Consider the following 25,828-nt stretch of genomic DNA (forward strand, 5'->3'; position numbering starts at 1 on the left):
GTCACTTTAGTGAGCTTGTTTTCCCCCCTTATTCCTCCTGCAGTAAGGAAGAAGCCAACCTGATTTTCACACGATCTGATGGCCCTTGTATTAATCAGCTAAATTCAAGGAAGTTAAGCTATTTTACTGTGGCCACGACCTTTTTAACTTTGATATTGAGTTTGTTTTTATATACTGTGTTACTTTTCCTTGCATAAGTCATATGTGTGACTAGTGTGAGCTGAACATTTGTACAAATGTAAATGTATATAAGTGAGGTTATAGATTTAAACATAAAAAGCACATTCTGAAAAAAAAAATGCTGGGTTATCTTTAACCCATGGTTGCATTAGAAAGGGACAAACTCAGCTGTTGGGATAAATTAAACCAGAAATGTTTTATATACCTAGTATTTTATATACCCAGCTTCCCTAGAGTTAAACATTTGACTTACCGTTTTGGAATCCATTCAGCGTATCTCCTGGTCTGGCGGTACCACTTTTAGCATAGCTTAGCACAATCCATTGAATCTGATTAGACCATTAGCATCGTGCTAAAAAATAACCAAAGAGTTTTGATATTTTTTCCTATTTAAAACTTATCTCTTCTGTAGTTACATTGTGTACTAAGACCGACGAAAAATAAAGAGTTGCGATTTTCTAGGCCGTTATAGCTAGGAACTATCCTATTCTGGCGTAATAATTAAGGACTTTGCTGCCGTAACATGGCTGCAGCTGGCACAATTACACAGCGCCTGAAAGTAGTCCCTTGGTAACTTTTAAGAGCAGAGGACTATTTTGGGGCATTGCGTGATCTCATTGCGCATCCTTAGTACACGATGTAACTACAGAAGAGTCAAGTTTTAAATAGGAAAAATATAGAAACTCTTTGATTATTTTTTTGCGCCATGCTAATGGTCTAATCAGATTCAATGGATTATGCTAAGCTATGCTAAAAGTGGTTCCTGCCAGACCCGGAGATGAGCTGAATGGATTCCAAAATGGTAAAAATCTCATTTTTAACTCTAGGGGAGCTTGAAAATTAGCATATTTAAAAAAAGTGGAGCATCCCTTTAAGGCCGAAGTATATTCACGTTTGTACGCATACGCGAGGATCTGCATACAGTGCCCATGACTCGTCATCAGAAGAGTGCGTTGGTACTGTATGCACACCACTGGATTTTTTAAACCCTGCCTACATTGTATGCCTAGGTTGTGCATTCACCTTCTGAATAATGTAGTATTTTTATATTTTGTGGCAATACGCATGCGTCGAATGCCTGTGTACACATACAAGTCAAATAAACTATACTTTGCAGGCTTTAGAGTGCATGCATCAGATTCACATAGAAATTAAAATACTCATCCTTATGTTGTTTCAAACCATGTTATTTCTCTTCTGTGGAACACAAACAAGAGTCATTTTAAAGAATGTACTGGTGGCTTTTTTATTACAAATTTATATTCCACAGAACCGAGTAATTCATACTCAATTCAAGTTTGAAGCAACATAAAGGTAAGTAAATGATTACTGAATTCTCACTAGTTTTTTATGTATTCAGTTGTCCCAATTCGTGCTTTGCTAAGTGATACAGTTACAGTATGATAATTTACAGAGGCTCATTGATGCACGCTGGGTCTCCCACTGTAACCTGATTCTCTTTATTCTCAGTTAGCCTTTCATCCCCCTCCCCACACTGCTTTTAAACTCAGCAGACGATTAGCCTAATTGGGCTACTTCCTTAATTGGCCTCTTAACCTAGTTTGCTGGGGCAGACCGATCAAGTGGATACTGGTCAAGGGTACAATAGCCTCCAGAAACTTCATTGACAGAATCTTTAGCCTATGCTAATCTCCTGGTCATCAGACACAGGAGTCACGAGCCGTCCCGTCTCTCTGGTCTCATCGCGTAATTGGCTTTAAATGGCAGCCTACTGGCCCGTCCACTTCGTGAGTTTCATACCGGGTGTTTTGTCAAGTTAAGCCGAAACGTTTTTACAGGAGAGCTGACAGCTCCTGAGATCAGACAGATGGTTTAATGAGGCTTGAGCCGGCCACTGTCATTGCACCCCCACCCCTTCCTTTGGCTCTCATCCCTCACTCTCCGGGCCCGATGCTCCTTAAAGATAGACGTATCCTTAGTTGCGAGTGGATATGCCCCAGGGCCGTCCGTGATCGGGCCTGATTAATAACAGTTCACCACAAACAGAGGGAGAGGAATCACTAGGTCAGACTTGATTGGATCGATTTCTCCTTGGACTTCACTGGGCTGTTGGCGCTCACACATCAATAACTGCGCAGTTGTGTTGAGTAAAGAAAAAAGGAAGCAGAAATACTTGTTTTTTCTGTATCCAGATTTCTAATATGTACTTTTGTTGAGAATCAAATTTCAAGGGTCTTGCCATTTCCAAAAAAGATGGTTTTTATTTAATTTATAATATTTAAAAGGTTGTTTTGGTTTGCTAGCCTTCACTTCGCCGTTACCGAACAATGGCGTAAAACTATGGGTGTGTTTGTTTGTGTGCGTCCAATTTTTAAAAGTCTTTACACTCGTACAGTCTAACATTGATGGAAACTGAGATCCTACAGTGTGACATGGACTTAAATACAATCCTGATCACACAGTGTGGCAAGCAACAATCCTAAATGACTAACTAAAATCGCACAGTGTATACCGGGCTTAAGGTAATTAAAAAGTCAAGGTTTATTTTGTAAGGACTTTATGCATTACTGATAATAGAGTTGTGTATATTACATTGCATTTATGTCAAGAGATCCTTCTAAAAGTTACACATATATTCTTCTTTAAATATATAAACATACAATATATCAAATGAAAGAACAGACCCTCTGCTTTAAAAAAACGTTTCATCCAACCTTCATTAGTTCTCTTTGCATCAACTCTTAAATATGGGTAGGTTTCTTCTAAAACACCAAATTTTGAGTTAAAAGCTGAGATGATTGTGTTTTTGTGAAGGACTTTTGATTCCGGGTTTTATAAGTTGCGCCACCTGGTGAATAATAGTGGTATTACAGATTGCCAGAAATACTTGTCATTGGCAGGGCAGCGTTTTTTCTTAATTGAAGAGATAACTTGTTAATGGTGGGGAAAGAGTTAAAAATCTACACAGTGGAACTTTAAAGCAACCTACTTAAATTTGAGATTTTGAAAGTTTGTGCTGACCTGATGACTCATGTTATCTTTATTCAGAATGTCCCAAAAAGCATCTTGTATGCGTCACTAGAAGTAAATAAATTAGACCTTTTATACAAATGGTTAAATGTCAACAGTTTGCTTATATGTGACCTGTCTGTGAAATCCTGGCTGAAGTCTCATAATCTATTCAGGATTCATTAAGATAAGGAACATCGAAGTTTAATTTCAATCATTGATTTAACTATAATTTTAATCTATGATCAGTCAATATTAAAGATATCAAGGTTATATTTTCACAGAATGTTTTTTACATTATGTAGGATGATTTTATGTAAAAAAACAGCAATCACACAAAATGAATTTAGGTTGGTTTTCATAGGCAGGGTCACATTTTTGATTAGTGTCATAGAAATGGTCTTGTTGGTGTCATCATCCTCATTTTAAAATGTTTAAATTTTATTATAAAAACACGTATTGTGCATTTGTACTTTATATTCTTTTGGCTTTCAGTCCCTAAACTCCTTATGTGTCTTTACAGTCCTCTTTGCGGCCAGACATGGGGCTGGCGAGCCCAGTGCCCGTCACCACCTCTGGAAAGTCACCCACTCCATTCTACCCTTTCACTGGCTCCAATCCACGAAGACGCCCCCTTCAGGACTCCGCTTCACTAGGTCAGTATTAGTTTGATGCTCTACAGGACATTTTGTCCATGAGACCGTCATGATTATGTTTAACAAACACTAAAGGACATAGAGACAAAGAACACTCTTTTGTTTAGAGGTTTGTGAATTTCTACAGCACAAATGCTCTGATGTTTGTCCTTGTAATCCCGTAATCAAAGACACGTCTGACCGAGTGCTTCTCCTTGCTTGTTTATTCTGTTTTCTCTCAAATGTCTAAAAAAATGTTTTTTTTTTGACGCTCTACAGATCCTCCGCAAACAAAGAAAGTGCGTAAGGTCCCCCCTGGCCTTCCTACATCTGTGAGTACATCATCATTTCATCTTCCTGTCATTGCTTACCTTTAGAAATAGATGATAACACACACATATACACCCCAACAGGTTTCATGAAAGCATACACCGGCACACATTTTGAAATGCACATGGTTATCAAAGTCATCCTCTGACATGGTGTGTGCATGTGTCGAGTGTGCGCACATAGGAGGCTGAACCTGCTTTGCAAAACAAGCTTTGTTTTGTCTGTAAATCTGCCGTTGGAAATGTGAAGGCGTAGATGCACGGTAACGATGGTTGATTGATTTGAGGGCGGCGGTCTCCTCTCCTTCCCCTCCCAGGGGAACAAGGGCTCAGGGACAGGAGCTGTCATGCCACATCCCCAGCACAGCTCTTTTGATGTTTAATTAGTCATTATGTAGCCAGAACAGGAGGACAGACAGGGATTAATAACGCAGAATTGGGGAAGAATTTCCATGGGCGATAATCCCGGTGGAGCACCATACGTCAGGATACGGAGAAAGTGTGGAGCTCAGCTTGACTCCGCCTGTGACCCCTATTTCCCCACTGTAACAATATGCATAAATCGCTCATTCGAACATTCATTTTGGGAAAACGGATATAGAGAAAGCCTCTTTTTAGATTTACCCTCAAACTGCCGTCCTGGTCGGCTGTGAACACAACCGCAGTTGCAGCAGGTTTAGCTTGGTATATTTTCAATCCCCCAACATTAATACAACAGGATTCAGAATTTTTTCCACAGAGCAAAAACAAAGCCTTCGAGGGCCACGTGGCAACAGGATTAGCGTTCACAAGCTCTCGATAATCGCACGCCGCTCAGCCGAGAAATCGGGCGCGACTCTTTCACTAGACGTGCGTAAGATGTTTTGTCTTTAAATTTGTGTTTGAATCGTGGTTTGAGTTTTTTCCAGTAATACCAAGCTCAGGGGGAAACGGGGAGCGCTGTACTTTTCGCTACTTATTCAAGAGGAAAAAACAGGGAAGACAGAAAAGATGGAGAGGTGGGGTGGTAAAGGGGGTGAGGAAAGATTGGTAGCCTCGTGGGGTACATCTCTTTGTTGTGTAAATGGACATGGGGCTTTATTTGTCAGTACTTAACACATGGACGCAGGTGCACTGGTGTGACTCATAACTCAGAGCAGCTCAATTCAGCGCAGGGAAAAGCAGTGACACATAACAGGAATACAGCACTTTATTGTTACAAGTAAGAGCGTCCACCTCTGGTTTTCTCCAATGGACCTGTCTCAGATAAAACAGGAGGTAATAGGGGTTTGGTGACAGGTATCTGTCATAAGCATCATAAGAGAGGAGAATCTGGGCGCTGGTAGCCAACGCTGCACAGGTGCACCTGCAGAGCCACGTAGGGTTGCTGGGGCAGCTGCGCGTCCTCGTGCATGTAGTCTGCAGGGTACCTGTGCAGTGGGCTTGCAGCTGCAGATGCCTCTGAAATCTTTTGCTTGTGTAAGCAGACGCGCCCCACTAGAGGCCCTAGAGCTGCTTGATAAACAAAATGAACACAATGCTTCCCATCATCAGGGCCTCCATAGGGAATACAACCCCCAACTCACCTAAAAATAATTCTAACTATTTACCTCTTACCAACTCATCACTTTTTTAAAACGCAGCACGGCTGATGGATCGCCATAGTTTACGTACGCATGTAAATATTTATGGAATAACATCCGCTGTGCGTTCGGGAAGCAAAGGTCTTAAAACGCAGAACCCCCCCAAAAAAGACGTTGCAGCGGATCGAGAACACAAATATTTATAAGCTTTTTTGATTTGTGTACTTTGTTTCATGGAGCAAAGGGAAGCAGATTAACCCTTTCAACGCAGCTTCAAAGGACTCTAAACGATCCCAACTGAGGCATAAAGGTCTTATCTAGCGAAACGATTGTCATTTTTGGCAAGAAAAATTAAAACTATGCACTTTTAAACCACAACTTCTCTTCTTCCTCAAGCCAACGCGACCTCACATAATTGCGTAATAACGTCGAAAGGTCACGTGTTACATATATGAAATGCACATTTGCGGACCATTTTAAACCATAAACTGACACAAAGACATTAATTAGTATCATTCCACATACAACAACGACGGGTCTTTCTCCACACTTGTAAACACTGGGGCGTAGTTTCGCATACGTCATCCGTGACCTCTTGACATGATAACGTAATACGTGAAGTCACCCTGGAGCGCCACATGACCGGAGGAAGACGAGAAGTTGTGATTTAAAAGTGCATATTTTTTATTTTTCTTGCCAAAAATGACAATGGTTTCGCTAGATAAGACCCTTATGCCTCGTTTGAGGTTGTTTAGAGTCCTTTGAAACTGCAATTTTAAACTGCATTAGAACTGTTAAGTATTGGGGTCCATTGAAGTCTATTAAAATGAGAAAAATCCTGGAATGTTTTCCTCAAAAAACATAATTTTTTCTCGACTGAACAAAGAAAGACATCAACATTTTGGATGACATGGTAGTGAGTAAATTATCTGGATTTTTGTAAGAAAATTGACTAATCCTTTAAGATATGTCATTTGTTTTCAGTTTGGACAGCTCTTATATTTATTTCAGTCTAGGACTAGTCTAATCCCTGTCTGAAAAACTGCCCCATTACGGTTTAGTAAAGACTAAAGTAATCTTTTCCATATACTCTTTTGTTAATATTAGTTTGAGGCTTCGCTTACCATACAAAGCCTGGAATAATATTTAGCAAGCAGTACTTTTAAGGAAACTCTGAGAGTGGATGAAGGCTAAAGCTGCAGGTCTGGGTTTGGACTCGCTGCCTTGAGCGTGTGTGGCAGACGTTTGGCGTGGGCGCTGCGGTCTGCATGCACGCCTGCTGCAACAGCAGTTAAGCTGTCAGGCAGCTGTGTGGGCACCTGTGCTAAAGGACCCAGGCTCGTCTGACAGCCGCTGAGAGAGAGAGAGAGAGAAAGAGTCAGAGGCGGCCCCCGTGACTTTGGGCGAGTAACTACATCTTGTAAGAGATTTATACTTGGCTGTGAGCCTATGGTGGTGTGGCTTTTTTTAAACACCCTTGTCATGGGAACGACTGTTTGATGTGACAGTGCCTTCGCCAGGGCGAGGATGTTCAGCCCAGAAGAGATGAACCGAGAGAGGGAGAGAGAGAGAAAGGAAAAGGCAAGGAGAGAGAGCAGCAGGGAGCGTTGTCTTCCTCCAGGGCCTTTAACGTGTGGCTGTGAGTGACAAAAAAGATTGTCATTTACTCTTGACGGATCGCTCGGGCGAAAGTTGCACTTAGCAGGAAACAAGCACCGGGAGATGTGAGAAGAAGGTTATGATCTACAGTGCAGAGTATGACATCAGACTATCGCCCCAAAGCTCTGCTGAGTACTGCTTGGAGGATATTTCTCCTAAATCAAACAGATCCTTCGTTCAGATACATCTTGCATTTTTGACTAGACAGCCACCTACAGGCCATGCAAGCTGATGCAGGCCACAAACCGTAGTCTCAGTAGTGTTCATTTATATGTGTGGTTCTTTTGGGTTGTTGTTTCCCCCTCCTTTGAACCCCTGCCTCTAATGCAAGGTCATAACCTGGCAGTGAAGGCCCTGTGTAGTTGAACATGCCTTGGGATAAAAGGCCCTACTAAAGGCCTGTAAAGAATAACAGTACAGATTGAGGTTTGATGTAGGGCTTTCATGTGGCCACTGCTCTTTGTTCTTGAAAAAAAACATCTCTGTTCTCTTCTTCTTTTGTGTTTTTCTTCAGCGCTGATTTTGTGGTCTCACATCTCTGCTTTAAAGTGAATGTTCTGGAACTAGAGGTACAGAATTAAAGATGAATTGGTTTGATATTTCCTCAGCATAAATTCTTATTTTTCTTCTCGATCTCTAGCTCCCAGTGACCTTTGGTCTCAAACGGCATCCTATAGCTGTAGCTTTTATTAGCGCTCTTGATGTTCAGACGTTTCACATCCTGTTAGACTTCTGTAATATTAAGGCTCATTGTGTCTTGTGTAACTGTGTATCTGTCTGAGGTTTATCCTCTAGGAGGTCATCAGGTCATAATCCTGCCACCAGGGGGCATTGCGCTGGATTATTATGTGGTGTGTGTGTTTGGTTGTTCTTGTAAAGGCCAGGAGTCTTATTTATAAAACTGTGAGTAGGATCCTTACTAAAAGTCTACATGAATCATCCTGTGATCCCACCCTGCAAGCCACTCTCTCCTATCAAGTTTTTTTTTATAGTTAATAACTTTTGCATGGGAACTGCCGTATGCATGTTTCCAGCCCTGTTTTGTGTGAACACACGTTTTATAAATGAAACCCCAGGACCGCATTAATATGATATTAATTATGTCCAAAAGTTTAAATATTTTAAAGTGTTTTTTATTATTTGCAATGCTCATAAATCAGCCAAACCATGTGTCATAGGAATAGTGCCATTAGAATTCAATAAGGATTAGGTTTAGGGATAGATGAGAAAAAAATGATTAACTTGAGTATGAAGTATGAAACCATTGCAATAGCTGTTTCTCTAAAAGTTTGTAGTAAATACAGGTATGGTAGCTTGTATACAGTATTAAAGCTATGCATTATTTTATGTCTTTAATAATTAGTCGTGTGTGTTTGTGTGTTTGTGAACTTTAAAAATTTTTTGCTGCCTTAAAGGGGTCATACTATGCAATTTTTTTTCAAGATGTAAAATAAGTATTTGGTGTCCCCAGAGTACATATTTGAAGTTTTAGCTCAAATTATCTTACAGATAATTAATAATAGCATGTTAAAATAGCCACTTTGAAGGCCTGTGTGTGCTGTTTTGGGGTGTGTCTTTTAAAATGCAAATGAGCTGATGAACTGCAAACACTGATCGCAATGATGGTGGTTTGTTGCAATTGAAACTCAATTGTGCTGTCAAATATTTTTTCTCTCTTTCTTTCTCTTTGCACTAAATGGCAGTGCAGTGGTTGGATAGTGCAGATTAAGGGACAGTATTATTGTAATTGGCCTTGCTACCTACCTCACAAAACAAGCGAAATCTGAACTACCTAATTTTCACATGCTTGCAAAGAATGGCTTACCAAAAAAAAGTTACTGGGTTGATCTTTTTCTGGTTTTCTAGGTTGATAGAAGCACTAGGGACCCAATTATAGCACTGAAACATGGAAAAAGTCAGATTTTCACGCTATGACCCCTTTAAATTTTTTGGGTTAATCAACTCAAATTTATTTGAAGTCATTTCAAGAGATGAGTTGCTAACTTATAAAATGAAGCTGAATTATTTCAACTATATTTAATAAGTTATAATAGCTCATCTCTAGTCAAGATAGATAATAGCAAATTAAAATGACTTGTAAATCCGAGTTGATTAAACAAAAAAATAAGGCAGCAAAGAATGTTTTACTGTGTGTGTGTGTCTTAAAGAAAATGAGCTTATCAGATAAATGATTAGATAGATGCTTCTTTATCAGTTTGATGATAAACAGACACATGCTTTCATCTCCAGATGAGCCTATTTATTGCCGACAATAGGGCTTTAAATAAACGAGCCAGTAAATTGTAAAGATATGCATTTTTTACAGTTCAAAGTACAAGTTGAAAGAATACAGAGTAGAAGTGTGTGATCTGTTTGACTTATTATTTAATTTTTTAAATTGTGACCCTGGACCATAAAACCAGTCATAATGGTTTTATACAGCATATGAAAGCTGAATAAATAAGCTTTCAGTTGATGTATGGTTTGTTAAGATTGGACAATATTCGGCCGAGATACAACTATTTGAAAATCTGGAATCTGAGGGAGTAAAAATCTAAATATTTAGAAAATCACCTTTAAAGTTGTCCAAATGAGGTCCTTAGCAACACATATTAGTAATAATAAATACATTTTTATAAATTTACAGAGGAAAATTAAATAAATATTGAACATGATCTTTACTTAATATCCTAATGATTTTTGGCATAAAAATCCATAATTTTTTGACACATGCAATGTATTTCTGGCTATTGCTGCAATATACCCGTGCTACTTATTACTGGTTCTGTGGTCCAGGGACACAATTGTACATCTATTTTATTTGTATTGTGTATATATGTGTGTTATATGTCTCTTAGTAGCGTGCACTGTAAACAGTCAGACCTGATTATCTTAAGATGCGTAGCTTGTAAAGCACATTTAATCTAAGCCTCACTGACTTGAGCACAGCCCTCACGTGAGCCCCAGACGCAGCAGTTGTAGGTCAGCAGACAGCAAATGTCACACGTTTGAGGTGTCGCCATGGCCTCGGTGCATTAGGCGCAGGTTCGGTAACAGGATGAGCCGCTTTGTTTTGGTTAATGTCAGGTGTGCCGTGATTGGATGAATACCTGTTGCTTGCTACGTTCCTTGGCCCAGACAAGCAGGAAGACTCGAAACCCGGAGCTCCTGTCTGGACTGATGAAAGGGGCTTGGTGGATTTATCATGTCTGGAGGAGATGCCCGCTAAATACCAGTGTTATACTAATATAATGAACATGAGCAACGTGTTTTTTTGTGTGTTTTGTCTAGGCTTCTTCCTCGGGCAGAGAGACATTAATCATTACGAGCACATAACAGAATGCTCATAATAACACGAAACCCACGGAGAGAGATTTTCCTCCTAATGTGTTGTGATGAATGACCTTATAGGAACGCGAGGATGTTATATTAGCCTGTATTGGCTGAGGCGAGCTTTCTGTATGTTTGTAATTTGCTGGCACGAGATGTAAGTGGGGCTGTTGATTTAGAAGTGTCTAGATTTCAGATTAAAAGTACAGACTGTCTGCTGGCTCTTCTACATTTAAACTGTATAATCCACAAAGAGTCAGTACAGGTGAATCTCAGATGTCTATGACATGTCAAGGAACTGGGTTGGTTTAACACTGCTTTCAAATCCGGCTTGAATCAACAGGTTTATAATTTATAAATACTTTATAATTATATTCGAAATTTTGCCGAATTGACTCGGAGAGAACAAAGCAATGAACTCTCTGGACATGAGTCCATGATTTGTGATCCTTGTGTCCCTTTTCATTTTTCTTTCATAATTTTTTCATGTTCTTTTCCTTCCAGCTTGCATTCTTTATCTGTTTTTGTTTTATGAAGCCTTCAAACGTTTCTGCAGCATGGCCATGTCTCTTAAAGTATCGACTTGAAACGGCTCCAGGTTTAAAGTGGTACCAGCCTGTCGATCCCAACCACCTTGGACACATTTGAAAGAGTCTCACTGCGAGAAGAAAAGCGAATAAATAATAATAGAATTAGAGAAAAAAGCATAATAAAGTATCGTCTTCTGGGAAGGCTTTCATCTTACCATAACAATAATGTTGTGAATGGGCAGAGGGGGCGACTGGGACTGTGTTTGGACTGGGAAGCCCGCAGTGACAGACATGAAAGACATCGGGCCGGAGAGGGCTTTAAAGAGGCCGATGGCGCTACAGGTCAGCGTGTTCACAGCACGTGGACAACCTCTGCCGCTTCGTCCCTGTCTATTTTTGCACAGCTTTCCATTCATTCTCAATAACTGTGTCCAGGCTTTTGCTTTTGCCCCTCTTCCACTTCCACCCCCAGCTTCCCTTCCATTTACCCACCCCAACACCCCACTGCTCCCTCAGTTTGTGGCAGGAGGCCCAGAAAGGGGAGCGGGTACAATGAGAGAGGGTGGGAGACGTGTGAGGAAGTGGAGCGTCATCGCTCTCCGCGCTTGACGTCAGGCTCGGCCCCCTTTGCAGCTGTTGGATGTGTTCAACAGCTCTCCGCGTTTGCTGTCACGCCACAGTGGGGGTCCATTAAAACAACAGCTACAGGTTGAAACACTTGCAACAAGGGCGTAATACTTGTGGTAATCAACACACAGTAAATTGGTTGTGCGTTGTTATTTGTGTGGAACCTTATTTTATTGATAAATGTAAATTGATATGATTATAAACACTGAAAAAAAATTATTCATTCAATTTACTACATTTTTTAAGGTAAGTGGTCGCAATCAATTTATTAAACTCACATTTAAACAAAAAAAATTAGAAAAACAAAACAAAAAAACTTTGTTTAAATGTAGCTTAAATAAATTAATTGCGACCAATTACCTTAAACATTTTTAGTAAATTGAATGAATCGTTTTTTTTAACAGTTTACTGGGGAAACCTCTACATAGCCATTAGTGTTCATTAAAAAAAATCACAATTATAAAAAACATAGTTTTTTTTTCTGAGTGTGTACCCTGTACCCAAAGTGTTATATTAAGGCTGTTTATTATTTTATTTTTATAGAAGCTTTTACATACCAATTCAGTGATCTCAACACTGGGGTTCGCGAATCCCTGATGGTTTGCGGGAAAATTGGTTTGTGAGTTGATGTAAAAATGTATCCATTACAGTTAAATCATAAAATGTAATTAATTTTAAAATAAAAAAAAATCGTAATAAACCACTTATTAACAAAAATATATATTTATTTGTTTAATCTGAATGTTATGTGACCATTACTTCGACACAACAATATATAAGAACTCATGCCAAAGATATTTATGTAACATCTGTTGAATTTACAATTACAGGTAATAATGATAATAACTATGTAAAATACCTTAAAAACCAATAAAAATAAATGTTTCAAGTTAAACATGCAGATGTGCAACTAAATTAATGAAATATTTGCTTAAAATCTTACACTGTAAAAAAAATTCCGTAGAAATTTGCAGCTGGGTTGCCGGTAACTTACCGTAGATTTAGATTTATGTGATTTACTGGCAACATTTTGTTCAAAGTTAAATGAACATTAAACATTTACAAGTCTTTGTCTTTACAGAGTAAAACTAGAAAAACAGCATCAAGCTAAACATTCTGGGAAACAAAATCTGAAGCAAAAAACAGAAAAAGGTTGATGTAGATTTCTGGTTCCCAGAATGCTTTGCATGAGGCTGTTATTGTATAGTTTTATTCTGTAAAGATAAAGACTTGTTAATATTTAAAATGTATTTAACTTTGAACAAACTCTTGCCAGTAAATAACATCAATTCAAATCTACGGTAATTTACCGGCAACCCAGCTGCAATACCATTGTAATTTCTACGGATTTTTTTTTACAGTGTAGGGGGTACTTTATTTATGTCAAGGGGGTTCAGCTGACAAAAAGTTTGAAAACCACTGCACTATTTTAAAATCCTGGTTCACAGATCATAGTATTAAAACAAATTGTAAAATTTAGCCTATTATAGTTTTATTCCATAAGAACATCAACATAGTGTCTTTCCTGTTGTTTTGATCAGCTTCCTTTTCTCAAAACCATAATTCTAATTTACTTCCCTTTTCTCTCTTTTCTTGTAAAGTCAATCCACTAACTCGTATGTTATTCACCCCTCCCAATTGCTTCATCCCCTCCACCCTTTTTCAGTACTTATGAGAAGCCCAACTATTGGGCATTGGTCCCTCCTCCTCCCATAAGCTCCCCCCTCACCGCCGGTCTGGTTGGTACGGTCCTGCTTTGCATAAGTTCTCTGTGAGTAGATCCATGTGTAGGGGCCAGGACTGAAGGAATTAGTCCCTTGTGCAGCCGGTGGATGTATGTGTAAGGAAAAGAGTTGCACTCTGTCAGGCTCCACGTCTTTTCCAGTGTCGAGGCTTTAAACATGTATTGCGCCTACCCTGTGCCTGGAATGGGCAGCAACTCCCTAATGTATTACTACAACGGAAAATCGGTGAGTGCTTTTTTCTCTCAGGAGGAAGCGTGTTTAAGTAAACATGTTTTTCATGCACTCGGTGGGCTGTTCGATTTAATGGAGTGGTGAACCGTGTCTGTGCAGTGCAGTGAAACTGTTGAGTCGAGGGTCTCGTTGGTCTCGGAGTTGCGAGTGTGCATGCGTATGACTGCTGTGTTTCCATTACCTCAGTCTGAGCTAAGTCAACATTTACTTGCATTTGCACTTCATAAAGTGCGAGTTGATTTTCGAACTAGATTTGAACTGCTGTGGTAAAAAATGTAGCAGCCAAACATCTCAACAAGAATTTTCAGAGTAAAAGTGACAGCAGCCCTGTCACTGTTTTCTTGATAAACACACAGCTCTGCTTTTGTGTAAATGCATGTTTTTAGTGTTGACTGTTATAGTGTTGATGACCGCTGCTGGCCTGCGCCTGTTCTGCGCGGCTGCTTTGCCGAGCACTGAGACAGGCTCACAGTAATAACAAGTGGGAGTCTGGGAATGATTAAGGACGAGGGTCTGTCTGTTGAGGTTTGACTTTCCTGTTTGCAGATTGAGCTCAGAGCAGCACCATCGCTGTTCCTCCATCTGTTTTTAATCAGTCAGGCATTCTTTTCTCTACAGGAATCCTGATGGGGCTCCTAAACCTCTCCACCACAGGCCCTTTGATTTCTGTTTGAATCTCGTAATGCCTGTTTGCGCGGCTGTGCGTGGCTGTCCGTGTGAGCGCTTGTGTGCGGGTGGGCTGGACTTTTGTCAGGTGCTTGTTGATTGGATTGGTGGTACAGGTTTATGGGAAAGATGATGTGGGGACTCAAGTCTGCTTCTGTGCCGAATGAGCTGAGAGGCTGTTTTGATGTATGTGTGGGGTAGAGTATTAAGCTGTATAGTTTGGGGCCAAACATGTTTAAAAAAAATAATAAGTATTTTTTGTACATTTATAAATATAATGTATAAAAAATTTAATCGTAAAATGTGTTACTATTTTTTCTATGAAGTAGAAGAAGTGTGTGGTATGGAAAAGTAAATGTTTGTGTGGTTTACTTATCAATAGTTTAGGTACTAATTATCTCCAGAAACGGGTATAAAACTATATTAGTAACACTTTACAATAAGGTTGTATTAGTAAACATTGGTTAACATGAACAAACAATGAACAATATAGTTTTTCAGCATTTATTGATCTTTGTTCAAGTTAGTTAAAGTCTGGTACAGTTACTTATTCATGATGTGTTAACTAATATTAACATTTCAATGTTTCAGTGTTTGATTTGAAAAATGCATTATTAAATGCTAAAATGTAATATAAACTAAGATTAATAAATGCTGTAGAAGTATTATTCATTTATCATTCATGTTAGCTAATGCATTAACTACTTGTTTACAAATACAACATTATTTTAAAGTGTTACAAAAATAAATATTTCTGTAAGTAATTGTTAATTGTTAAATTACAGATAAAATAAATGTAATAATACATTTAAATAAATAAAATAAAACCTTCCTTGGGAAGAGACTTTTTATGTGCATTCATTTTATTTAATAATTTTTTTTATATGTATACGTATTTAATTAATTTTGTATAAAATTGGATTCGCCAATCAACAAACATGATAAAAAAAAGTTTCTAGTAGATTCTCTTGATGTTTCTCTCTCTCTTTCTGTCTTACAATCCTCTTGAGAATTCTCCATCTGTTTGCTGGATGTAAAAATGATTTGTTTCATAATAAAGCACTTAATAAAGCACTTGCTTATTACATTGATCTATTATTCACATGTTGAACGTTGCTTTCAACAGTGGTGGCCCCAATCATAATGTTTGTAAGTTTGTGGCGCTTCAAATCTTTTTAGCGACAAACATGAGACCTCCAGCTTGCGTTTTCACTTTTTTTCTGAGGTCATTTGACAGAGTCCAGAGTTAGCTTTCCTCGTAGGCCATTATGACAGATCCCTTTGTTCCTGCACCACAAAGCTCACTTTGATCTTTTTATATTAAGTATTTCCAGCCTCGTAATGCAGGCTGGGAGGAAAGAGAAAATGAGGAGCATGTGGCTAACTCGGGTCAGAGTTGAGCTTTATGATGAAAACCAGTGGGTAAATACCCAATAAACCCTTCCTTGTGTTGTTGTTTTATTTAGATCTCGGCGCAAATATATTATTTATTTATTAAATGTCAGATGCGGTGAGCATCAACAAAGATAAAAGTCAAATGGATTTGGTTGAATGTCAGGCTGGTACCAATAGTTTTATGGCTGGGCCCTGGAGGGCAAGTGCTCTCCCCTGCTTTGATTGGGTCAGTTTATGATGTGTGAAGCATTTGATTTCCTCTCCGCCGTTCTGCGTTTAATTCACGTATTTAAGAAACAGGGTTCTGTTTGTGTAAGGCTCAACTTTTAAGATTTGTAACTTAAACACGAGCCAGAAGAAACGTGTGTAGCAGTGCTTGACGTCCGTCTATCAATTACATACAGATACATGCATGCAAACATACCCGGACCTTTTTGATGTTTTTTTTTTTTTTGCACTGGCAGAAACTTTGCATATTGAGTCGGCGTGCCCGTGTGTAGTTTTTATCAAAGCAGACGCTCTTGTTGTTTTTCTGCTCTTGAGAGCTTTTCACCTATGTCTGAAAAGAACAAAATGCTTTTAAGTTTCAAAGTTGTACCGTTCGCACTTTGTAAGCAGACTTGGCTTGCAAACTCCAAACGTGTCCCTTCAGGACAGAGCTGCTGCGCTCAATAGAGGCTCATTGTCTGAGACTAGCGTGCCTTTTCGCCTTGATAAGCGTGTAAGATGGGAGTTGAAAAGGAAGGCCCTCGGGCCGCGATCCGACTCAAAACAAGTGACATGCAGAGGCAGGATATTTTCTTGTCACTCGCCGTCCCTCAGCTCTGTGCTCGCCCTTGTGGCTTACTCTGTTGTTCGGCCTTCTTTTCTCCTACCAGATTCATTTGTGCCGTCTCTCTGTTTCCTGCCTCTCTCGCAGTTGTCTGTTGGCTTATCCATATGTTGACAGTTTAGTGTTTTTTCCGTGTGTTTGTGATGGATGTGGTTTTTTAGATCAAAGGACGGTGTGACATGCAAGCTAGCAGACGGGTAAAAAACTCATTTCACTCATCAGCGTGAGCCTCCGTCACCATTTACACACACAGGACCTGAGAAAATAATATTTATTTAGCTTTTTGCTTGCGACTACAAACATCCTTTTATTTGAATGAAAGCTTGAATTCTGTGTTGTTTTGTCCTTTATTAACTAATTTCCTCTCTTAGTTTATTTCCTCATTAAATGTTGAAAATAAAAGGGGAACAATGAGGGGAAAAATCATGTGGGTGTTTAGACCGGAGAGTCCTGAGTAACTGACAGCTTCCTAATTAAAGCCCTGGTCAAAGGAAGCATTTCCTTTGCGCGCTCTCTCTCTCCCTCTTTTCCCGCTACCTCTCTCTCTTTCTCAATCTTTCTTTTATTCTCTGTCATGGTGGTGGAGAGGGGCACGGGTGTTTAGGAAGGTTTATTAACGGGTCGACTGGTTAGCTCCGGGTAAAGCGGACAATTAGCATTATCCGCTGCCATATGCTGCCCATTGAACCATGAGGCGGAGACAAAGCCCTCTCTCCCACGCCGCCCTAACCTGAGATCACTAGGGGACTCCAGCGCCGGGGTCACATGTGCGCGCCTGCACACCCACGGGAGCCTGCCGCAGCTTATGAACGCATTCACTGCCAATCACATGGGTCCGTACTGCACTCTCAGCAAGGTGCCCGGCCGCACACAGCTGGCTTAGCTGACTGAAAGGGCTTTAGATGTTGATCGTAATGCGGAGTGTGCAGTGACACGCCGCAGGCGCGTGTTGACGTGTGTGATGCGGGCGATCTTTGAAGTACTTTTCAAATATTGTAGATCTGTTGGAATCAATAAGTAATTCAAATAATTAGAGTTATCAGTGCAAAAGGTCGTGGGTTTGATTCCTAGAAAACACACATACTGATAAAATGTATAAAAGCAAATGCGTAAATATAATTATAAATGAAGAATTTGGTTCCAAAACGCGATAAACGCCATTTTGTTAAAAAAAAATGAGTTACTGCCAAAATCAGTATTGTATCAGGTATTTAAAAGTAAATTTTTAATTTTACCAAAATGCAATATCCGCTGTCATCTTGTCTCCCTTTTTTCCAAAATATTTCACAATAAACGCCACTCCTCCTTTTCTGCAGAATGCAATAAATACCCTTAACAAATCACAGCGCTCCATTCCACGCATTGTAAACAATGATGGCGGCGTGTTGAATACACGGAATCCTAGTTTTCCTCATCTTGTACTTTGTGATAAAAAAATAATAATAATAATAATTATTTGATGGCATTGATAAACCTGTGGTGGTTTTATGTGACGGGGAAGAAACGTAAGCCATCAAAATCGAATAATTTACGCGAGAGGCATGCAAAGGAAAAATGTCGGCTTTTGCCTGTTCTCCCGACAGCATCAAGCTTCTGTCATGCTGACACATTGACCCCAGGGGATCTTATGAAAAACTTTCCATTATTTTATTTAAAGCCAACGAAAATTGAGAAGGACCGAAACATTTTATAGCTGAAAAATTTGACAAATGTTAAGCGACGACGTCCTAAGTATAACTGCAGCAATGACAGTATTATTAATATGACAAATTAAATATTTAATCGGTGTATACCACTAGTCAACTCAATGAATATAACATGGTAAAGATGAATGCTCATTTATATATTGATTTAAATAGATTTATAGCATTTAAAAAAAAACTTGTTATGGATTTATTGCATTTTGTGGAAAAAAATCATTCATCTTTATAATAAATAAATATATATATTATAAAAAATTATGGATTTGAATTTTAAAGTTATTATTACCTAAAGATTCTATGTGAAAGTTTGTAAAAGAAAATAGTGGTTTTCATCTTGTCACTTTCTTGGTATATAAAACACATTTTTACCGAAATGAGTCAAAATGGATTTATTGCGTTTTGGAACCAAACTCTTCAAATGTAGTTAAATATAACTGCTACAATTTTATGCCAATGTATTGCATGGTATTATCAAAATTTCGGCTTTACCTAGTGTATCGTTTTTATGTATGGCTTATTCCACTACAGTGAAAATTGTCCCTTGGGTTACACTTGTCTTTGGTATATATGAAACGCATATTAAGATAATAATACAAATGTATTATTTTATTATTAGTATACCCCTAAAAACAGAGGAATATCGACTTTCATCAGGGATCAAATAGTAAAGAACTGTAATCAAATTGTAGTCTTTCCAACAGATCTTACATTATATAATTTGGTGGGACCTCATTTTGGACGGAACGGGTCACTGTGATGTTGAGCCGAGGGACAGATCATGTTTAACTGGAAGTAATTTGAAACACATTGGGTTGCACATCTGCTTCGTGTTACAGTGATTAGCTCTTACAAACGTGACGAAGCAATCCGGCCCTCGCAGGGAATTTACGTGCCAGGTGAAGAATGGACACTACGACGGGTGTTGGAGTGAAATACGTCCATCTTAATGATAGACAAATAAGCGATGTCCCATTTTAACATCTTTACCTTTTTCGCGATATATATTCTTTCTTTTTCTCTTTATGGGAGGTGGTTTTGTCCCATCTGGTGCAGATGAACTAAAAGAGCCACATTACTGCGCTTTAGCCTCACGCCTTTGATCTTCCTCTACTGGAATGGGCACTTTTGCAGCTGTAACCACTGCTCCGCTGGCCTGACCCCATCTCACCCCGCAGCTCCTAAAATACACACACATAAACACATACACACCCCAACACACTTGCATATTAATCCATTTGTTTTGATGCATTCGTTCGGCGCCCGTGCGTGTCAACGTCATTATATACCGATTAAGCACCGGAGCGCACACAACTCTGCCGATAATCCTCCACTTCTTTTATAAGACTTCCAAATTAGCAATCTGTTACATCAAAGAATTTGTAAATTGGCCATATGCGTTGTGTTGCATTGTTTATGTTTTATTACTCAGTCAGATTTCACGGTATGTGTGAAATAGGCCAAGTTTTCATGCTTCGGCACATGAGGATACTCTTAAGGATGCAAGCGACAGTCGTTCTTGTTTATAGTTTGCAGAAAAACACATTTCCTCACATTTGGTATCGAACTTGTAATTTTTAAGGTTTTAGCAGCAGTTTTAACCCTGAGTTATGAAAGGGCTCGGTGGAGAGAGAGTGTGTGTGTTTGTTTTTGCACATTTGTACGGTGTAAAATCAGGAAAACTGAAACCCAGAATACATTTTTATCCCAGGGTAAAATATGAACATTGTGTATATAAACACAACATTATATAAAAAACAATTTAATGAAGTGTTAAAGAGCCCCTGTTTTTTTCCCCAGGTGTACGCACCGTCTCCCAACTCAGATGACTTCAACAGAGACTCGCCATCTTACCCGTCCCCCAAACCCCCGAGCAGTATGTTCGCAAGCACTTTCTTCGGTCAGTCATTGCATTTTTCACTCTTGTGTCAATTTATGTTATTTGTTTATTGCCTTGTTGTTTACTTTGTTTTAACTTCATGAAGAAAAGCAAGCTCTTTGCAAACTTTTTCCAAATGCGTGTACTTGTATGTGTGATCCTAACAGTGTGTGCTAATATCCAATTTCAACCACGCCGGAGCTTGTAGCATAAAACTAAATGAACCCTTATACAGATTAAATGCATTTTTACTTTACGACATTAAATTCAGAACCCGGTTTATTTTTCGGTCGTATAAACATTTAAAACTCGGAACACAAAGTTCCCAGTACATTACTTCTCCCACACATTAAATCATGTTAAATGGGAACTCGCCTTTTACGTATCAGTTACTGCCTATCATGCTACCGACTTCACAGACGGCAATAGTAAACCAACCAGGTGGATTCCAGCTTTACCAATCAGCTTTGATAAAACTCAAACAGCCGTTTCAAGCCGCATGTTCCAGTCGGCGAGGAATTCGCCTTTAAATGTTGAGGCGGAAACAAGTGAACTGCGTCTGACTGAATGTTATCTCAGCTGTGCTCAGCGCTTGGCTCGGCCTCAAGAGTAAAAAGCAGACTTTTTAAGTCTGTTTGACATCCTCGCTATCCATAATAAGGAGCACGGGGGTCAGACTCGCTCGCATATCATACTTGCTGTTGTGTTTTGCTTGGTTTATCAGCATTATTGATTACAGAAATGTCACCTTGGTCCCGCTCACAATTTAAAACGTTCACACTAAAGTCTTCAAGGTCATTTGCTCTAGAAAAGAAAGATATTTCCCATGTTTCGTGTTTAAATGTACTTCGTTGTTTTCGAATCAGATGGGACCCACAATTCCTCTGAAATGTGGAACTCATCCAATGGGATCAGCCAGCCAGGTTATGGGGGAATGCTGGGAGGATCTTCATCTCATATGCCGCAGTCTGGAAACTACAGCAACCTGCACTCACACGACCGCCTGGTGAGAACACTGTGTATCTCTTCTTAGTGGGTTCAGCCGAGTACAACTGCAATTTTATTTATGTTTATGGGAAAGCTCAAAGCGAACATCTATTACATACTCACTTTTTACAATGTATCAACAGTTTCCAAGTATATCTTTATAGCAGTGGTTTTAAATGCCTGAAATTGCACATTTATCTGATGCATACATCACTGTGCTATTGAGCTCACCGTTTAATTTTGTTGTTAGTTATGAATTACAAATCAACAACCGACTACCTAATATCTTTACCTAGTATTTTATATCTAAATAAACTAGATAATAAATGAACTATTTTTTTTACTGTGAACAAAAACTCATTTTCTCTATCCCTCCAACAGAACTATCCACCACACTCGGTGTCGCCCACAGACATCAACGCTAGCCTGCCACCCATGTCCAGCTTCCACCGCAGTAGTGCCAGCACCTCGCCCTTCGTCACCGCATCTCACACCCCACCTGTCAACACCGCAGAGGGAGTCATGGGTACGCGAGGGTCGCATTCACAGTGTTCCTCTCGATTTATATGGCACTCTATGCTTGTGGTTGTCTCGCACATCTTTAAAGCTTCAGTGTCTCATTTTTACCAAATAGAGTTACAAAAGTGGCTTGAAAATGGGCTTGGTTTGCAAAATAGTACATTGCTGTTCATGCAAAAAAAAATCGATTTAAGAGAGTGCTTTTTTTGCCATTTTTGCCTTTATTTAAACAATGATAGATGAGAGGACAGGAAAGTACAGGGAGGAGAGAGGGGTATGGAAACGGCAAATGACCATGAGCCGGGAATCGAACTCGGGTCGCCGAAAGTGCGAAAGCACCACATGTCGGAGCGCTGCCCACTACACCATCAGCTCCGACCCAAGAATACAATTTATCCTACATTATCTGATACAAGACAAAGTTGTTTTTGCAGATTAAAGATGGGAGGGCAGAATTTTTTTATAAATTTTTAAAGTTTACAACTTTTTGTAAATGCCTATAAACATTAAGGAGATTTAATATCGAAAGTTATTTCAATGAAATAGTTTTTTCACATGGTTAATTCACACAACTACACCTAAGAAAGAAGTGTTAATTTTTAACACATTGTTTTGTGTTATCCTATTTAACACATTACATTATGTGATATTTTTGTGTTCAAATAAAAAAAAGGGACGACACAAGATGTGTTAAAACCACACCAAGTGTGTTGTTCAATAAATAACACAGAGACATTAAATGTGTTTTCCTAAACTAGACACAACATGTGTTAATTTAACACATTCGTTTTAAGAATGTAGGACAAAAAACAAGACACTAACTTCTTTGTCAGCACTGTTCTGATGTGAATGCCGTATCTCCGTGTGGTCTTTGTGTAGCTGCTGCCAACCGAGGGAACGCCACTGGAAGCTCTCAAACTGGAGATGCGCTGGGAAAAGCCTTGGCTTCGGTAAGATCTTTCTCCATTCAATCACATACATTTACCATTATAGAAATTGAATTGCATCTATATGCATTCCTTCTTCGCCAAAAGCAGGTGATTAAACAGATCCAAATGTAACATTATTATTATTATTTTAACTAGGGAGTGATCCACATTTTCCAGCATATCTCAGTTTTTGTTGATGTGCTGTAGACATAAGCAAGATTACCCGACATAATGGCATAGTAAAGACAGGACTTGTGCTCTTAGACTGGGTATTAATAGCAGTGCAGAAGGTTAAGAGATTGAATAAGGTCAGAGGATCTGTTTGTGGATGTTTCTGGACCTAAGCCCGGATAATTGTGCTCTTAATCTTGCAGTACACAAGAAAAGGAGCCGTACATAAAAGCATCTGGATTATGCATCAGTTCGGATAATGAGCGCTGGTGTTCGTGCTTGTTCCTAATGTGTCCTGAAACCGGAGCTTACAATAACCTCTAAAACTTGCAGAGCTTAACTTATTCAGACTTATTTAGCTTTGAAAAATCTTGCAGACTTGCATTAAGTCACAACAAGCCTTTTTTTAAAAGCAGGAACACATCTGGACTGATTCAGCACTCTGTTTCAGACAAAAGCGCAGCGGAGTCACCTCTCCTCCAAGGACAAGGTTGCCGCTTTCATTAGAGCGTTTCTAACCTTTTTCCGTTTTAAATACTGGCACGGTCGTCGCGCCCTCCCCTTCGGAGAAATTAGATGCCTAATCGCATCTCTTTGATGGGGAGAAGAAAAAAATGTAATATGAAACTGGGTGAGGCCACAAGTGCACACTCTGGCACACATACAAACACAAGACAGTGTCGCAGAAAGATAATCACAAATTAAGTCTTTTTGTATTTGCAGACTCAATTCTATTAGCATGACAAAGCAGCAGTGAAACGGACACGGTTGGGCTGGGGTGGAAGGACGGGAGAGAGAATGAAACGAGGGGTGGGGGAAACGTCCTAACTGCTGCGCCTCTGCTCCGCGGGCTGCCCATTGTGTCGCTTTTGTTTAGGTTCTTTTTGGATGGTTTCTGCTCATTGGGTCCCCGCTGGCAAAGAGCAGTGTGACTGATGAGTGGGCGGATATCCATTTGTTGTTTGTAAAATGAGTGGTGTTACACTAGAAATACAGCAGAAGTTGGACGGGACGCCCCAAATGGATGGCCACAACTCATTAGGTCAAGAGTCAGCGCCATCAGACACCACAAGATGGGAGGCAGGGGATGGTCACTGGTCCGTTTAAATGTATGGGCTGTATTGAGCAATGTTATTTGTTAGCCTGTTTATAAAATTTGTAGCCTTTAAATCCTCTACATTGGGAAATAAATAGCAAATACCTTTCTATCACAAAGGTTTTCTTTGGACTTTATCTGTTCCTATCACTTACACCCTCAGTTGCCCCTATCTCTCTCTCTATCTATCTCTCTCTATTTCTCTGTCTATTCTGAGAGATGAATGTATTAAAGCCTCCAGGCAGGATTTGCAGAGTTGATTGAAACACAAAAGTGTGGCATTCAGGGTTTAATAAGAAGATTAATAACGATAGTATCCACATTTTGATGTGTTTTTAAGTCAAATGGACTTGATGATCCCCTGGAAGTGATGTCTCGCAACTTTTGAGCCGTTTATTCTCAAATCCTCCCAGATAACTGGGATCAAAACCTGAATATTTGATAGTGGTTTTCATTATGAGAGCAAAAACCATTTTTGTGAAATATAGAACGATCATGGCTTAACAAAAACAAAAAAAAATGTAGAAGTCTTGTTTTTTTATTTATTTGGCTTTAACTGTATTCAGTCAAAAAGAACCACGTACTTTGACAAAAAAACAAAACTATAACAACATTGGTGTAGTGCAAAACCCCAATTGTCGGTGTGGCACTATAAGACAGGAGCTGGAGGCTTTTCTTCTACATGGCATCTGTTTGTTTATTGTGGTGTGGGCAGGGCTGCGCCCGTCACGGCTGCTGTTTATTGGGCAGCCGGCAAGAGGCTTTATTACCTCTCATCCATAACTGAAGATGAGCCTGAGACGCCCATCCACACAGCCACAGGCCAGACTCATTCATTCTAATGAGCTCCAAAAAGAGAGATTAATGACCATGTCCTCGCTCTCGCTCTCCGTCTCTCCCTTCTGCATCATCCGGCCAGTTTTCTATATTCTCCTATGTCCTCTATTATGAAGTGACACATTATGGAGCATGATAAAGCCATGTAAACAGGATTTAAGGTTGATTTAAATTAAGGCTGGGTGGCTCCATATACAGTAAACGTGTGTCAAATGATAGATGTTTGACATTTTGCTCATATTGCGACCTCTAATCTGAATTCACCAGACAGTATTACTACCACCATTTGTTTTGCTTCCCCCCTCTCCGTCTTTTATAATTGTAGGGTTCTGATGTTGTGTGCTCATGTGGTTTTATTTGTGATGTACAGCATGCAGCGAGTGTGTGGCGTGGGCCCATGCTTTGACTTAATAACAACCACAGATGTGTCAGAAAACCAGTAAGCGCATGCTGGACTGCAGGTGTCACACACCAATCTGAGCGCAGTTTTTTTTTAAGACATTATGGTTGTAAAAAGCCCATATGTATGCTGTGAGCATTTCTTACTGCCGCTCTGCTTGTAAAATCAGCAGAATTGATGAGCCAATTTCGGCTGAGCACGGACTGAAGGATGCTAAGCGTACTTGTAAAGTCAGAGAGGAGAACAACAAGGTTTTAACAGCTGGGCGAGCTAAATCACGGACTGACTTCTCGCTTTCTCTCTTTTGTTTACAGATTTATTCTCCTGATCACACCAGCAGTAGTTTTCCCTCAAACCCTTCCACTCCAGTGGGCTCTCCCTCTCCTCTGACGGCCCAGGCGGGCGCTGCCACAGCAGGTACAGTGGTGACAGCCAGCGGCCCAACAGGAAGGGCAGGTAGAGCACCAGTCTGCCTCTCTGACCCCACACACATTGTCATAGATGCACTTAAAAAGCTTTAATCTAATGCAATAACATATAAATATGTGATCCTGCCTGTGAGATGCAAGTCTCAAATCGAATTATCAAAGTTTAATTTCACTGTTTAAATTCTCTTTAA

The 25,828-nt window shown here is 39.6% G+C and overlaps 1 protein-coding gene across 6 annotated transcripts in view; it reads left to right on the forward strand.

Moving 5' to 3' along the window:
- The window catches only part of tcf12 (transcription factor 12), a 102,839-nt gene that overhangs the window by 63,042 nt on the left and 13,969 nt on the right, over positions 1-25,828 (forward strand). For 2 of the 6 annotated variants that reach the window (XM_065289128.2, XM_065289130.2), the window contains exons 7-13: positions 3,674-3,806; positions 4,065-4,117; positions 20,192-20,291; positions 21,137-21,276; positions 21,639-21,783; positions 22,656-22,726; positions 25,524-25,665. In XM_065289128.2, coding sequence (XP_065145200.1) covers positions 3,674-3,806; positions 4,065-4,117; positions 20,192-20,291; positions 21,137-21,276; positions 21,639-21,783; positions 22,656-22,726; positions 25,524-25,665 — 784 coding nt within the window. Of the gene's footprint in view, positions 1-3,673; positions 3,807-4,064; positions 4,118-13,568; positions 13,793-20,191; positions 20,292-21,136; positions 21,277-21,638; positions 21,784-22,655; positions 22,727-25,523; positions 25,666-25,828 lie in introns of those variants that run through there. The other 4 variants (XM_065289129.2, XM_065289131.2, XM_065289132.2 and 1 more) reach the window with 3 other exon arrangements.

The sequence above is a fragment of the Paramisgurnus dabryanus genome, chromosome 2 (assembly GCF_030506205.2).
Source record: "Paramisgurnus dabryanus chromosome 2, PD_genome_1.1, whole genome shotgun sequence".
NCBI lineage: Eukaryota > Metazoa > Chordata > Actinopteri > Cypriniformes > Cobitidae > Paramisgurnus > Paramisgurnus dabryanus.